The sequence below is a fragment of the Bombina bombina genome, chromosome 1, assembly GCF_027579735.1.
Source record: "Bombina bombina isolate aBomBom1 chromosome 1, aBomBom1.pri, whole genome shotgun sequence".
Lineage (NCBI taxonomy): Eukaryota > Metazoa > Chordata > Amphibia > Anura > Bombinatoridae > Bombina > Bombina bombina.
Window position 1 is genome coordinate 736,160,230 of NC_069499.1, and position 15,999 is coordinate 736,176,228.

Sequence of the window (15,999 nt, forward strand, 5' to 3'; positions counted from 1 at the left end):
AAGTGGAGCCCAATAGAAATTTATGTACTAACTGTATTGATGCTACTTTAAATAAAAGTCAATCTGTACAAATTGAACAAATTTCACCAAACAACGAGGGGAGAGTTATGCCGACTAACTCGCCTCACGTGTCAGTACCTACATCTCCCGCTCAGAGGGAGGTGCGTGATATTGTAGCGCCGAGTACATCTGGGCGGCCATTACAAATCACATTACAGGATATGGCTACTGTTATGACTGAGGTTTTGGCTAAATTACCAGAACTAAGAGGTAAGCGTGATCACTCTGGGGTGAGAACAGAGTGCGCTGATAATATTAGGGCCATGTCAGACACTGCGTCACAGGTGGCAGAACATGAGGACGGAGAACTTCATTCTGTGGGTGACGGTTCTGATCCAAACAGACTGGATTCAGATATTTCAAATTTTAAATTTAAACTGGAAAACCTCCGTGTATTACTAGGGGAGGTGTTAGCGGCTCTGAATGATTGTAACACAGTTGCAATACCAGAGAAAATGTGTAGGTTGGATAAATATTTTGCGGTACCGGCGAGTACTGAGGTTTTTCCTATACCTAAGAGACTTACTGAAATTGTTACTAAGGAGTGGGATAGACCCAGTGTGCCGTTCTCACCCCCTCCGATATTTAGAAAAATGTTTCCAATAGACGCCACCACAAGGGACTTATGGCAAACGGTCCCTAAGGTGGAGGGAGCAGTTTCTACCTTAGCTAAGCGTACCACTATCCCGGTGGAGGATAGCTGTGCTTTTTCAGATCCAATGGATAAAAAGTTAGAGGGTTACCTTAAGAAAATGTTTGTTCAACAAGGTTTTATATTGCAACCCCTTGCATGCATTGCGCCGATCACGGCTGCAGCGGCATTCTGGATTGAGTCTCTGGAAGAGAACATTGGTTCAGCTACTCTGGACGACATTACGGACAGGCTTAGAGTCCTTAAACTAGCTAATTCATTCATTTCGGAGGCCGTAGTACATCTTACTAAACTTACGGCAAAGAATTCAGGATTCGCCATTCAGGCACGCAGGGCGCTGTGGCTAAAATCCTGGTCAGCTGATGTTACTTCTAAGTCTAAATTGCTTAATATACCTTTCAAAGGGCAGACCTTATTCGGGCCCGGGTTGAAAGAGATTATCGCTGACATTACAGGAGGTAAAGGCCATGCCCTGCCTCAGGACAAAGCCAAAGCCAAGACTAGACAGTCTAATTTTCGTTCCTTTCGTAATTTCAAAGCAGGAGCAGCATCAACTTCCTCTGCACCAAAACAGGAAGGAGCTGTTGCTCGCTACAGACAAGGCTGGAAACCTAACCAGTCCTGGAACAAGGGCAAGCAGACTAGGAAACCTGCTGCTGCCCCTAAAACAGCATGAATTGAGGGCCCCCGATCCGGGATCGGATCTAGTGGGGGGCAGACTTTCTCTCTTCGCCCAGGCTTGGGCAAGAGATGTTCAGGATCCCTGGGCGCTAGAAATAATATCTCAGGGATACCTTCTGGACTTCAAATACTCTCCTCCAAGAGAGAGATTTCATCTGTCAAGATTGTCAACAATCCAGACAAAGAAAGAGGCGTTTCTACGCTGCGTACAAGAGCTCTTGTTAATGGGAGTAATCCATCCAGTTCCACGATCGGAACAGGGACAGGGGTTTTACTCAAATCTGTTTGTGGTTCCCAAAAAAGAGGGAACTTTCAGACCAATCCTGGACTTAAAGATCCTAAACAAATTCCTAAGAGTTCCATCGTTCAAGATGGAGACTATTCGGACAATTTTACCTATGATCCAAGAGGGTCAGTACATGACCACTGTAGATTTAAAAGATGCTTACCTTCACATACCGATTCACAAAGATCATTATCGGTACCTAAGGTTTGCCTTCCTAGACAGGCATTACCAGTTTGTGGCTCTTCCATTCGGATTGGCTACAGCTCCAAGAATCTTCACAAAGGTTCTGGGTGCTCTTCTGGCGGTACTAAGACCGCGGGGAATCTCGGTAGCTCCATACCTAGACGACATTCTGATACAAGCTTCAAGCTTTCAAACTGCCAAGTCTCATACAGAGTTAGTGCTGGCATTTCTAAGGTCACATGGATGGAAGGTGAACGAAAAGAAAAGTTCACTCGTTCCACTCACAAGAGTTCCCTTCCTGGGGACTCTTATAGATTCTGTAGAAATGAAGATTTACCTGACAGAGGACAGGCTAACAAGACTTCAAAGTGCTTGCCGCACCCTTCATTCCATTCAACACCCGTCAGTGGCTCAATGCATGGAGGTAATCGGCTTAATGGTAGCGGCAATGGACATAGTACCCTTTGCACGCTTACACCTCAGACCACTGCAACTGTGCATGCTAAGTCAGTGGAATGGGGATTACTCACTTATCCCCTTCTCTGAATCTGGATCAAGAGACCAGAAATTCTCTTCTATGGTGGCTTTCTCGGCCACATCTGTCCAGGGGGATGCCATTCAGCAGACCAGACTGGACAATTGTAACAACAGACGCCAGCCTTCTAGGTTGGGGTGCCGTCTGGAATTCTCTGAAGGCTCAGGGACAATGGAGTCAGGAGGAGAGTCTCCTGCCAATAAACATTCTGGAATTGAGAGCAGTTCTCAATGCCCTCCTGGCTTGGCCCCAGTTGACAACTCGGGGGTTCATCAGGTTTCAGTCGGACAACATCACGACTGTAGCTTACATCAACCATCAGGGAGGGACAAGAAGCTCCCTAGCTATGATGGAAGTATCAAAGATAATTCGCTGGGCAGAGTCTCACTCTTGCCACCTGTCAGCAATCCACATCCCGGGAGTGGAGAACTGGGAGGCAGATTTCTTAAGTCGTCAGACTTTTCATCCGGGGGAGTGGGAACTTCATCCGGAGGTCTTTGCCCAAATTCTTCGACGTTGGGGCAAACCAGAGATAGATCTCATGGCGTCTCGACAGAACGCCAAGCTTCCTCGTTACGGGTCCAGATCCAGGGATCCAGGAGCAGTCCTGATAGATGCTCTGACAGCACCTTGGGACTTTAGGATGGCTTACGTGTTTCCACCCTTCCCGTTGCTTCCTCGATTGATTGCCAGAATCAAACAAGAGAGAGCATCAGTGATTCTAATAGCACCTGCGTGGCCACGCAGGACTTGGTATGCAGACCTGGTGGACATGTCATCCTGTCCACCTTGGTCTCTACCTCTGAAACAGGACCTTCTGATACAGGGTCCCTTCAAACATCAAAATCTAACTTCTCTGAAGCTGACTGCTTGGAAATTGAACGCTTGATTTTATCAAGACGTGGATTTTCTGAGTCAGTTATTGATACCTTAATACAGGCTAGGAAACCTGTTACCAGAAAGATTTACCATAAGATATGGCGTAAATACCTATATTGGTGTGAATCCAAAGGTTACTCTTGGAGTAAGGTTAGGATTCCTAGGATATTGTCTTTTCTACAAGAAGGTTTAGAAAAGGGTTTATCTGCTAGTTCATTAAAGGGACAGATCTCAGCTCTGTCCATTCTGTTACACAAACGTCTGTCAGAAGTTCCTGACGTCCAGGCTTTTTGTCAGGCTTTGGCCAGAATTAAGCCTGTGTTTAAAACTGTTGCTCCACCATGGAGTTTAAACCTTGTTCTTAATGTTTTACAGGGCGTTCCGTTTGAACCCCTTCATTCCATTGATATAAAGTTGTTATCTTGGAAAGTTCTATTTTTAATGGCTATTTCCTCGGCTCGAAGAGTCTCTGAATTATCAGCCTTACATTGTGATTCTCCTTATTTGATTTTTCATTCGGATAAGGTAGTCCTGCGTACTAAACCTGGGTTCTTACCTAAGGTAGTTACTAACAGGAATATCAATCAAGAGATTGTTGTTCCTTCTTTATGCCCAAATCCTTCTTCAAAGAAGGAACGTCTACTGCACAACCTGGATGTAGTCCGTGCTCTAAAATCTTACTTACAGGCAACTAAGGAATTTCGACAAACGTCTTCTCTGTTTGTCATTTACTCTGGGCAGAGGAGAGGTCAAAAAGCTTCCGCTACCTCTCTTTCTTTTTGGCTTCGTAGCATAATTCGTTTAGCTTATGAGACTGCTGGACAGCAGCCTCCTGAAAGAATTACAGCTCATTCTACTAGAGCTGTGGCTTCCACTTGGGCCTTCAAGAATGAGGCCTCTGTTGAACAGATTTGCAAGGCTGCAACTTGGTCTTCGCTTCATACTTTTTCCAAATTTTCCAAATTTGACACTTTTGCTTCATCGGAGGCTATTTTTGGGAGAAAGGTTCTTCAGGCAGTGGTTCCTTCTGTATAAAGAGCCTGCCTATCCCTCCCGTCATCCGTGTACTTTTGCTTTGGTATTGGTATCCCAGAATTAATGATGACCCGTGGACTGATCACACTTAACAGAAGAAAACATAATTTATGCTTACCTGATAAATTCCTTTCTTCTGTAGTGTGATCAGTCCACGGCCCGCCCTGTTTTTAAGGCAGGTAAATATTTTTTAATTTATACTCCAGTCACCACTTCACCCTTGGCTTTTCCTTTCTCGTTGGTCCTTGGTCGAATGACTGGGAGTGACGTAGAGGGGAGGAGCTATATGCAGCTCTGCTGGGTGAATCCTCTTGCACTTCCTGTTGGGGAGGAGTAATATCCCAGAAGTAATGATGACCCGTGGACTGATCACACTACAGAAGAAAGGAATTTATCAGGTAAGCATAAATTATGTTTTCTCAATGCCTTTACAAGGCTTACTTACCCTACTCCAGTTTCAGCTCTCTCCTATTCTGTCCCACTGGAACTGAAGTGCAGCCAAAGGCCATATAACATTCTTCTAGCCTGTCTGAAAACCTCTTTAACGCAGACCAGTTAACAAAAAACAACCCCCCCCCCAAAGAAAAAAACTGTTGCTGTGCGCCATATTAAAAGGTATGTTTCAGATAAGGTATGCAATTTTAAACAACTTTCCAATTTACTTTTATCATCAAAATACCCTTGTACTCTTGGTATTCTTTGTTGAAAGCTAAACCTAGGTAGTTTTTCACAGCTATACACTACTCTTTCATGTGTGCCATATAGATAACATTGTGCTTACTCCCTTGGAGTTACTTATGAGTCAGCACTGATTGGCTAAAGTGCAAGTCTGAAAAAAGAACTTAAATAAGGGGGCTGTCAGAAGATGCTTAGATAATCAAGGTAATCACAGAGGTAAAAAGTATATTAATATAACCGTGATGGTTATGCAAAATTAGGGACTGGGTAATAAAGGGATTATCTATCTTTTTAAACAATAAAAATTCTGGAGTAGACTGTCCCTTTAAGGTAATACAGATCACAAATGTATCGGCAATTAAGCTAAATAGCATTTCTAAACAGATATATAGGCCTCAATATTGTAATGTGTTTCATTTCTTGTTTTTCATAATAATATTAATATTTATTTTTATTAATATTTGTCCTATTCTTTAAAACGACATATTTTAATAAAAATTTATTTTCAATAGTGAAGAAACGTTACAGAACTTTATTAAAATGTCTAAAGTGTTATTATAGGAACTGTAGTAGTAGAAGTGTTAACTGCTTATCTATTATATTATTATTAAATAAAATTCCTCTTTAGGCTTCCATTTAGCTGCCTTTTTATTAGATTATTATTGTTTAGTCTTTAATAAATCAAACTACCGGTAGATGGCATAAACTAAAATAAATGTTGATACTGTGACATAGCAGTGAACTTCTAGAATGCCATACTACATTAATAGGAATACCATGGGTCCTGTAATTGAGACTACATTATATACATTTAAGCTATAGCGTGATTGCCATTCTTAATTTGATATGATTATAATATTTTGTTGTACATATCTATAATGAAATAATGTGAGGAAATCGTGTTATGTTTTCAGGACTGTTCATCAATTTGTTCTCAGAAGGGAGGAATCATAAAACAAGGCTGGCTCCATAAAGCTAACATTGGCACCACTATCCCCGTCACAATGAAGGTAAGTGCTGTGTTATTGTGTCACATGTTTGTCTCTAAAATGACTGTTTGTAGGGAAGCATGGGTTGGTATTTTGGGTTAACAAATAGCCGTGTGTTTAGGTGCCCTGCACTAATTACAATTTCACATTAGTTTCTCTGCACTTTTATCTGGGGGTATGTACCCCTTACGTTTTTGGATGTATTTACAACTTGGAACTGTCCATTAAATCTGCTTGCTTGTTCCAACTCGTGTGCTTCTCATACTTTCTCATTGGTATTTTGGGGTTATTAGTTAAATTCTGAATTTAATATTGTGTTACTACAAAATATATAGACCTTATGATTAATTTAATGACCATAGTAGGACACTAATAGAAAGTGTATTTATAAATACAAGAGGTAAAACGCAGAATAAAATAAATGTCTCTAAACAGAAGACCTCAGGTAGTGCTGATGCGTATAAAAGTCTAGTGTCAGCTTTACTTCCGGGAGCTCGTCACAGCAACGTAGGTCAAGCTTTCATTCCAAAACTGAAACAGACACAAAGAAAGAGAGAGGGTGCTTCATAGTGCAATAAACCAAGGTCAAAATGGTATTGCACTAATTATAAGCTAAAAAGTAAGAAGCACATGAACTACACTGGTTACCAGTTGTACTTCAATTTTAATTTGTTAAAAACGCTACACATTTCTCAGCATATATAAATCATGACTATCTAATCAGGCATCCAAAGACGATTCTGTTATTAGATGCTCTGGTTCAGCCAGCCCGGAGTACACGGAGATACATCCTACTTGTGATTTGGAAATTTATAAATGCTGACTTTCCATATTAATCTTGGCTATTTACACTATTAGACACTCACTCTCTTTCTTTTCGTCATGGGCACTACGATACCTAAAGAGTCATGAGTCACCTTACTTGAAAATGGTGCCCATATATCATACTGTGGGTTTACCTAGAGATGTTTCCTGGGCCATCTCTATAACTGGACCAGGTGGGACCATGGTACCCAGACAGCTTTTGACAGGGATAATATATTGAGATAACTTATTCCAGCTAATAGTGTTTTTTTTTTAATAAAAATGTCTCACATATAAGGTCCATAAGATAGTTGTCGTTATGCACTGGTATGTAACTTTAATCTGCTGAATTTTAATCTCTCAAATTGTAAACTATGGTTGGATTTAGAATGTAAATCACAGAGATTTGGAGGTGCCATTTCATTCTTTGACCCAGGCAGCACAATGTATTGAGCCACCACTGGACATTACATAAGTTTATCAAATATTAATCACAGGACATTATAAATACTATAGATTTAAACTAATAAAATAGTGGTATATTAAGGAGACTGTCAATCCTAAAGAAATAATTCCACAGACATAAGGCCTATCATATGAAAGATGGGAGTCCATTCTAATGACCATTCATATGGCTTTACTAAGAGTACAGTAAAGAGTATAGAAGTGAAAAGGAGATAGGAGAGCATAGAATAAGCAGAGAGGGTGCTGTCATATTGAGAGTCAGACACCTGTAAAGACATAAGTAAAAAATAAACGAGAAAAGTAATAATTAGTGTGTAAAAAGAAAAATCATTAGAGAGACAGGAACTAAAGGAGCACGGAGAAGGTCATGCACATTAGAACACTATTTTCTTCATAAACGGAAAAAGTCTTGGCCTAAGAGAGGATAAATACTGGAAGAAGCCTCAAAAAGAAAGGTGTAGGTGTAATAAGATAAACTGTGAAAATTGGATATAACTTAATAGCCAATGTAAATGTGTGTGTATAGATATAGGCCCCTATTTATTAAAGTCTGGCGGACCTGATCCGACAGTGCGGATCAGGTCCGCCAGACTTCGCTGAATACGGCGAGCAATACACTCGTCATAATTCAGCATTGCACTAGCAGCACACAAGAGCTGCTGGTGCAACGCCGCCTCCTGCAGACTCGCGGGGGTGTCAATCAACTCGATCGTACTCGATCGGGTTGATTTCCGGCGATGTGTGTTCTCCTGCTCAGAGCAGGCGGACAGGTTATGGAGCAGCGGTCTTTGTAACTGCTGCTTCATAACTGCTGTTTCTGGCGAGTCTGCAGGCTCACCAGAAACACGGGGCATCAAGCTCCATTCGGAGCTTGATAAATATGCCCCATAGAATCTAATGAAAGTGACGATAAAGTAACGATAAAGTGACAATAAAGTGTGTTAAATAAAATGCAGGAGCTAGGGTGTGAAGTGAAGGTATATCAATGGTATATAAATGGCGAAAATATGCGGGGGGAGAGGGAAGGAATTAAATGTGTTAAAAATATAAAAAGGTATATAAAAATATAATGTGTTGATAGAGAAGGATTAAAAATGAAAAGTATATCCCATAGATTAGTTACTAATGCCTTGTGGTAGTATAGTCAGAGGGTGAAGTTCAGTAGCGTGTAACAGACAGTACTATACTTCTAGAAATATAGAATAGTGAGCAAAATTTTTATTTATATGTTGTGACAAAATAATTTAGAAAAGAGGAACCAGTAACTCTATGGGTCTAGAGTGATTACAGTAAAATATATATTTAATATATAGCAATTATTTTGCAATAAAATTCAACAGAATCAAAACAGAATAGCTACCAACAGTATAGCAGCCAACAGTTAACTAAGAACCAGATAGCATTAGTCTGGCAAAAACTCTATGTACATATAACAGAATTGGCCAAAATGAAAAAACTCAGTACTGAAAAAATAAATAAATATATATATATATATACTGTATATATATATATATATATATATATATATATATATATATATATATATATATTATATATATATATATATATATATATATATATATATATATATATATATATATATATATATATATATATACGAAAAAAATATAGACGAAAAATATATATAAATGAAAAAATATGTAAAAAGTAAAAAAAAAAAAAGTCACAGTTGTATCCAAATAGAGGTGCACTTATGGCGTTCTGATGGAAATAGGCTCATAAAAGTTCAGATGGCGATGCGGATCTTTAGGGTAAATCTAGATAAGGACCGGGCACCAACTCTAAGCACTTTTGGTGAAAGAAAACCAATAAGGGAAGAAAAAAGACTACTACCCAAACAGTACAACAAAATGAATTCTAGAGGTAATGCACTCACCGTTTACAAAAATAATCACTCAAGCTGGTATGTCAAATGGATGTAGAAGTCAACGCGTTTCAGCCTACTGCAAGGCCTTTATCAAGTCTTGTAATGTAGAAACCGACATGTAACCATTCTTTACTAATAGCAGCCAGTTTTCTAAGCTCCCAAGGGACCAATTCCAACCATAATCGCTCGTTAATTTAAGTGCGAAATGTCTCGCTTGCAAATAAGCAAAGAAGTATTTTTGAAGGAGATTAAATTCTCCCCTAAGTGATCCAAAAGTTTTAATACACTTCCTCTCCTTATCTAAAAGAAGGGAGATATTGTCTAAGCCCGAATTGTGCCACCTCAGGAAAAGTGCCGATTGTAGCCCTGCTGCAAATCGGGGATTTCCCATTAATGGCATATATTTAGAAACCCTACCTTCTACCACCATGAGTTTGCAAACCCGCCACCAGGCTTGGATCGGATTAGCAATAGACCTGAATTTTTTCACCTCCCGAGGTAAAGAACTACTATTACAATGAATTAGTGCTGTGGGAAGAAAAGGGTAGGTTACATTTTGATCTAAGTCATTATTTGTAACATAATCTCTAGAATATATCCAATCAGTAACTGTGCGTGCAGGAAAGACATAATTGTAGATTTGAAGGTCTGGTAAAGCCATGCCCCCGTATTTTCTAGGAAGTGAAAGTTTAGATAATGAAATTCTAGGTTTTTTATGCTGCCAAATGAACCCTCTTAATACAGTGTTAAATAACCTAATATCTTTTCCCTTCAAGATCATTGGAATATTTTGAAGGACATAGAGTATTTTGGGGAGGAGAATAATTTTGTAAAGAGCAATGCGACCCGAAATAGATAAAGGGAGATTTTTCCAATTTACCAAATTGTCTTTGACTTTATTTAATACTGAGAGGATATTCAGGCTATACCATGTATCAGGGTTGGGGGATATTGACATACCTAAATATTTGAATGAATGAATGAATGAGATACTTCCCTGAAAGGTAACTTCTCAAGTGATTCTTTAGTTTGTTTAATCCACATAAGCTCAGACTTTGAGGTGTTTACCTTATACCCTGAGAACGATCCAAACTGTTCAATGATTGAGAGAAGCTTAGGTACATTTACTCTGGTATTCGTAATATAGATCAGAATATTGTCGGCATAAAGAGCTTTTTTTTACCAATCTTAATACCTTCCATCTGCTGTCTTATTAGAATGGCCAAGGGTTCAATGGCTACGTCAAACAAGAGGGGAGAAAGAGGGCACCCCTTTCTTGTTCCCCTCTGTAGCCCAATATCTGCAGAGATCATACCATTTACTATTAACTTCGTAGAAGCCTTACTGTATAAATTATCAATAAATTTGGGGAACTTATCTCTGAAGCCAAAGCGGAAGAGAGAAAATAACAAGTGATCAAAATGAACTGAATCGAATGCCTTTTCGGCATCTATCGCAATAATTGCTAAGTCAGGGGTGCCCTCCTTTCCCCCACAGCCCAGTTTCTCTAATGTTTTGAAATAATCTATAGTGACAAAGACTTCTCTTATTTTTGCTGAAGAATTCCTCTTAGACAAAAATCCCGCTTGGTCCTTATGAATAATACTAGGAAGAAGCAATTGTAAACTTTGCGCTATGATAGAGGTAAGTATTTTGTAGTCTGTGTTTAGTAAGGCTATCGGTCTATAAGACTCTTTTTGATCAGGATCCTTCCCCTGCTTTAATATAAGGGAGGTATAAGAGGCAGCAAAATTGGAAGAAATCCTATTGTCCTGAATGTATATGTCATTGAAGAGCCTAGTTAAGTATGGAACAAGTCGTGGGGACAACATTTTATAAAATTCATTAGGAAGGGCAACAGGGCCCGGGGCTTTATTTAAGGGAAGATCCTGGATAGCTCTGGTAACTTCCAGTTCAGAGATAGGGGAGTTCAAGGTATTGGATAGCTCAGACGTTAAAGCTGGGTACAAAATTTTACCCCAGAAGTCCTCACGCTCACGAGCATTTGAGTTCTTAAAAGAATACAGCTCTTGATAGTATTCTGTAAAGACTTTTAAGACATCGTCCGCTGTTGAGACTAAGTTTTCTCCACTTTGAATAGTGTCAATCAGGGATGGCCCTTTGTCCCTTTTGACGAGGTTCGCAAGGAGTTTCCCAGTTTTGTTGCCGTATCTGTATAACTTGGCCTGGAATTTTAATTCTTTCGGTGTGGTCCTATGAATAAGGAAGGTATCCCTTTCCTTCTTAGCTCGTATGTATCTTGCCCAACATTCTGATGTTCTATGTAATAGATAACAGTTATATGAGTTAGATACAGACTTCAACACTTCATTTTCTGTCTTTTTATATTTCTTAGTTCTGTGAATCCTTTAGGCTAGGATTTCCCCCCTAAGAACCGCTTTGGCGGCTTCCCAGAAGACCGCAGGTTGATTTAAATGTTCCCGATTACAGTGAGCATAATCCTCGTATTTAAGTTTAAGCCAATTTTTAAATTTATTGTCTGATGCTAAGTAAATAGGAAAATAAAATTGCTGAATATTGGAAGGTAAGTCCCCAAACTGCAAATCAAGAAATATAGGGGCGTGATCGGATATACATATAGGCAAAATGCCTGATGATACTCTTTGTTTAGCAAGTCTTTCATCTAAGAGAAATAGGTCAATCCTAGAAAGAGTCTTATGTGCCATGGAGAGACAAGTAAATTCGCTAATATCAGGATTTTGTGCTCTCCATATATCCCTAACCCTGAGATTCTGATAAATCCTATTAAACATTTTAGATTCTAAGTTATCTCTTTTGGTCTTAGGAGAGGAAGAATTCTGTCTACGTCTATCTAGCGGGTATTGCGGAGCCATATTAAAGTCCCCCCCTAAAATTATATAGCCCTCAGCTTATGAAAGTAGTTTAGCTTGTAGTGTTTCCCAGAACAAAGGGTTAAATCTATTCGGCGCATAGACATTGCAGAGCGTATAAAGAGTTTTTGCCAGTTTAGTTTTAATCATTAGGAATCTCCCCTCTGTGTCCGCATTGATGTGTTAAATTTCATAGTTTATCTTTTTTCCCTAGCAATATTGTGACTCCTCCTTTCCTATCTACACTAGGAGAGGCAACCACTTCCTTAACCCATGCGCATTTAAGTTTTAGAACTTCCTCTGTTTTTAAATGTGTTTCTTGTAAAAAGGCAATGTTTGTGTTTAGTTTCCTCAAATGAGATATTATTAACTTTCGCTTAATAGGGGATGTAATGCCTCCAATATTCCATGATACCAGCCTAAATCTACCTACCATATTCATATAATATACCATTTTAAACAACTTTCCATTATACTTCTATCATCAAATGTGCTTCTTTCTTTTTGTATCCTTTGTTGAAAAAGCAGCAATGCACTTCTGGGAGCAAAGTGAACACATGGGGAGAGCCAATGACAAGAGGCAGGTGTTGCCACCAATTACCTGCCTGGTTATTGTAGTGCATTGCTGGTCCTGATGATACCAAAACAACAAAGCTAATTGGTAAAAGAAGTAAAGCTTAACCTGCCAATCATACAATATGAATTTTTATACTCATAACATTTTGGAAGACATTCAAATGTCTCCTCTAAGAGAGCATAGATCAATCACAGAAGGCAAGAGGCTTTAGATTATGTATTTATAACATTGTTTTCGACATTATATGAGATGATGACTAAATGTAATTTATTTTCAAACCCCTTCACCCCTTTAGTAGCCAGCAACTCATTTAATAAATAATCTTTAACTGTTTCAATCAGCGTTATGAAGCCTTACATTCACATCTTTCCATAAAATCCCATGCATTAGGGAGATTAGTGCTGGCTAACATATTTGCAGGCTTTGTACGTTACAATCAATAATGTATAACCTTCTCATTTTCATATGAGGTTTGAGCACAAATATCCATTATCAGTTATACATTCATATTCTTAAAAGCAAAAATAGATTTAAAACCTTACATGGTTAATGGTTTTCATATATTCACGGTAGAATCTATTACCTAAGCAGTTTGTTTGATAACTTTCTTTTTGAGTATCTGTATTTTTCTTTCATTTTATAAAAAAAAATGTCTATTCCAGAGTGTAGAATCTGATACAAAAGTCAGTGAGATAGAGAAACACATTCAATTATTACAGCGACAAAAGACAAAGTAAATGCACATCTCTAAAATAAATATAGATTTTATGATTCAGGTGCCTGGTAGATGATTTTATTTATTGTAAATTGTAGGTAATTAACCACTATGTAACTTAATATTTTGTTTCCTCTAACCCCTGAGGGGTGGGTCAGTTTGAATAAGGGCTTTTATCCACAGGGAGGAATGGCCAATATCTTGGGGAGCCATATATTGCACCCATGTGGTTATCAGGACATTACTTCCTGTCAGAGCCCTACAATGGGGCTCGGAGCTCTACAGGAAAGCATATCTAGCTTAATATCATAAATCTTCTAGAGTGACATAAGCTGGTTTACTATTCAGAGAATGCTTGAGAAACAGGAAGTCTGTTCCTTGCCCATGCTCAGAAGAGACAGAATGCAGCTTAAAGTGAAGGTAAAGTTACCCTCATCTCTATCTAGAATATCATTCAATGTTTAAAAATAATATGACTTTTATTCATCATATTTTATGTAAATCGTTATAAATAAATATATTACCTTTATAATCTGATTTATATCCATCCCCAAATTCAACCCGTAAAAAAATATATTTTTTTCCTTTACATCATGTGTTTTTAATATTCAACTGATTTTTAGGCCGTTAGGCGGCCGTCAATTTTTCTTAAGATTCTCAACCAAGCGCGCTCCATTTTCACGCATGCGTCCTACCACCAGGTAGGAATCCCCACAGACTACGTCATTGTCTTGTTACCTGTCTGTACGATCAGAGACAGGAGCTGCATTTATTAATATCGTTGAAACATTTCTTAAAAACATCGATCTATTAACTCTGTTTGCCCAATGGTACTATAGATTTAATAGTACAATTGGGCAAACCCAGGCCTAGATTTGGAGTTTGGCGGTAGCCGTGAAAACCAGCGTTAGAGGCTCCTAACGCTGGTTTTAGGCTACCTCCGGTATTTGGAGTCACTCAAAAAAGGGTCTAAACTCTCACTTTTCAGCCACGACTTTTCCATACCGCAGATCCCCTTACGTCAATTGCGTATCCTATCTTTTCAATGGGATTTTTCTAACTCCGGTATTTAGAGTCGTGGCTGAAGTGAGCGTTAGAAATCTAACGACAAAACTCTAGCCGCAGAAAAAAGTCAGTAGTTAAGAGCTTTCTGGGCTAACGCCGGTTCATAAAGCTCTTAACTACTGTGCTCTAAAGTACACTAACACCCATAAACTACCTATGTACCCCTAAACCGAGGCCCCCCCACATCGTCGCCACTCGATTTAATTTTTTAACCCCTAATCTGCCGACCGCCACCTACGTTATCCTTATGTACCCCTAATCTGCTGCCCCAAACACCGCCGACCCCTATATTATATTTATTAACCCCTAACCTGCCCCCCACAACGTCGCAGCCAGCTACCTACAATAATTAACCCCTAATCTGCCGACCGCAAAGAGCCGCCACCTACATTATAGCTATGTACCCCTAATCTGCTGCCCCTAACACCGCCGACCCCTATATTATATTTATTAACCCCTAATCTGCCCCCCACAGCGTCGCCTCCACCTGCCTACACTTATTAACCCCTAATCTGCCGAGCGGACCGCACCGCACCGCTATCATAATAAAGTTATTAACCCCTAATCCGCCTCACTAACCCTATAATAAATAGTATTAACCCCTAGTCTGCCCTCCCTAACATCGCCGACACCTAACTTCAAACATTAACCCCTAATCTGCCGACTGGAGCTCACCGCTATTCTAATAAATGTATTAACCCCTAAAGCTAAGTCTAACCCTAACACTAAAACCCCCCTAACTTAAATATAATTTAAATCTAACGAAATAAATTAACTCTTATTAAATAAATTATTCCTATTTAAAGCTAAATACTTACCTGTAAAATAAATCCGAATATAGCTACAATATAAATTATAATTATATTATAGCTATTTTAGGATTAATATTTATTTTACAGGTAACTTTGTATTTATTTTAACCAGGTACAATAGCTATTAAATAGTTAAGAACTATTTAATAGCTAAAATAGTTAAAATAATTACAAATTTACCTGTAAAATAAATCCTAACCTAAGTTACAATTAAACCTAACACTACACTATCAATAAATAAATAAAATAAAATACCTACAATTACCTACAATTAAACCTAACACTACACTATCAATACATTAATTAAATACAATACCTACAAATAACTACAATGAAATAAACTAACTAAAGTACAAAAAATAAAAAAGAACTAAGTTACAAAAAATAAAAAAATATTTACAAACATAAGGAAAATCTTACAATTTTAAACTAATTACACCTACTCTAAGCCCCCTAATAAAATAACAAAGCCCCCCAAAATAAAAAATGCCCTACCCTATTCTAAATTACTAAAGTTCAAAGCTCTTTTACCTTACCAGCCCTGAACAGGGCCCTTTGTGGGGCATGCCCCAAGAAGTTCAGCTCTTTTGCCTGTAAAAAAAAACATACAATACCCCCCCCCCCAACATTACAACCCACCACCCACATACCCCTAATCTAACCCAAACCCCCCTTAAATAAACCTAACACTAAGCCCCTGAAGATCATCCTACCTTGTCTTCACCATACCAGGTTCACCGATCCGTCCTGGCTCCAAAATCTTCATCCAACCCAAGCGGGGGCTGGCGATCCATCATCCGGCGGCTGAAGAGGTCCAGAAGAGGCTCTAAAGTCTTCATCCTA

At 38.8% G+C, this 15,999-nt stretch overlaps 1 protein-coding gene across 3 annotated transcripts in view; it reads left to right on the forward strand.

The window, feature by feature from the left end:
• The window catches only part of DOCK11 (dedicator of cytokinesis 11), a 923,283-nt gene that overhangs the window by 135,238 nt on the left and 772,046 nt on the right, over positions 1–15,999 (forward strand). For all 3 annotated transcript variants that reach the window (XM_053699249.1, XM_053699251.1, XM_053699250.1), the window contains exon 6: positions 5,904–5,999. In XM_053699249.1, the coding sequence (XP_053555224.1) occupies positions 5,904–5,999 (96 nt within the window). The remainder of the gene's footprint in view (positions 1–5,903; positions 6,000–15,999) is intronic.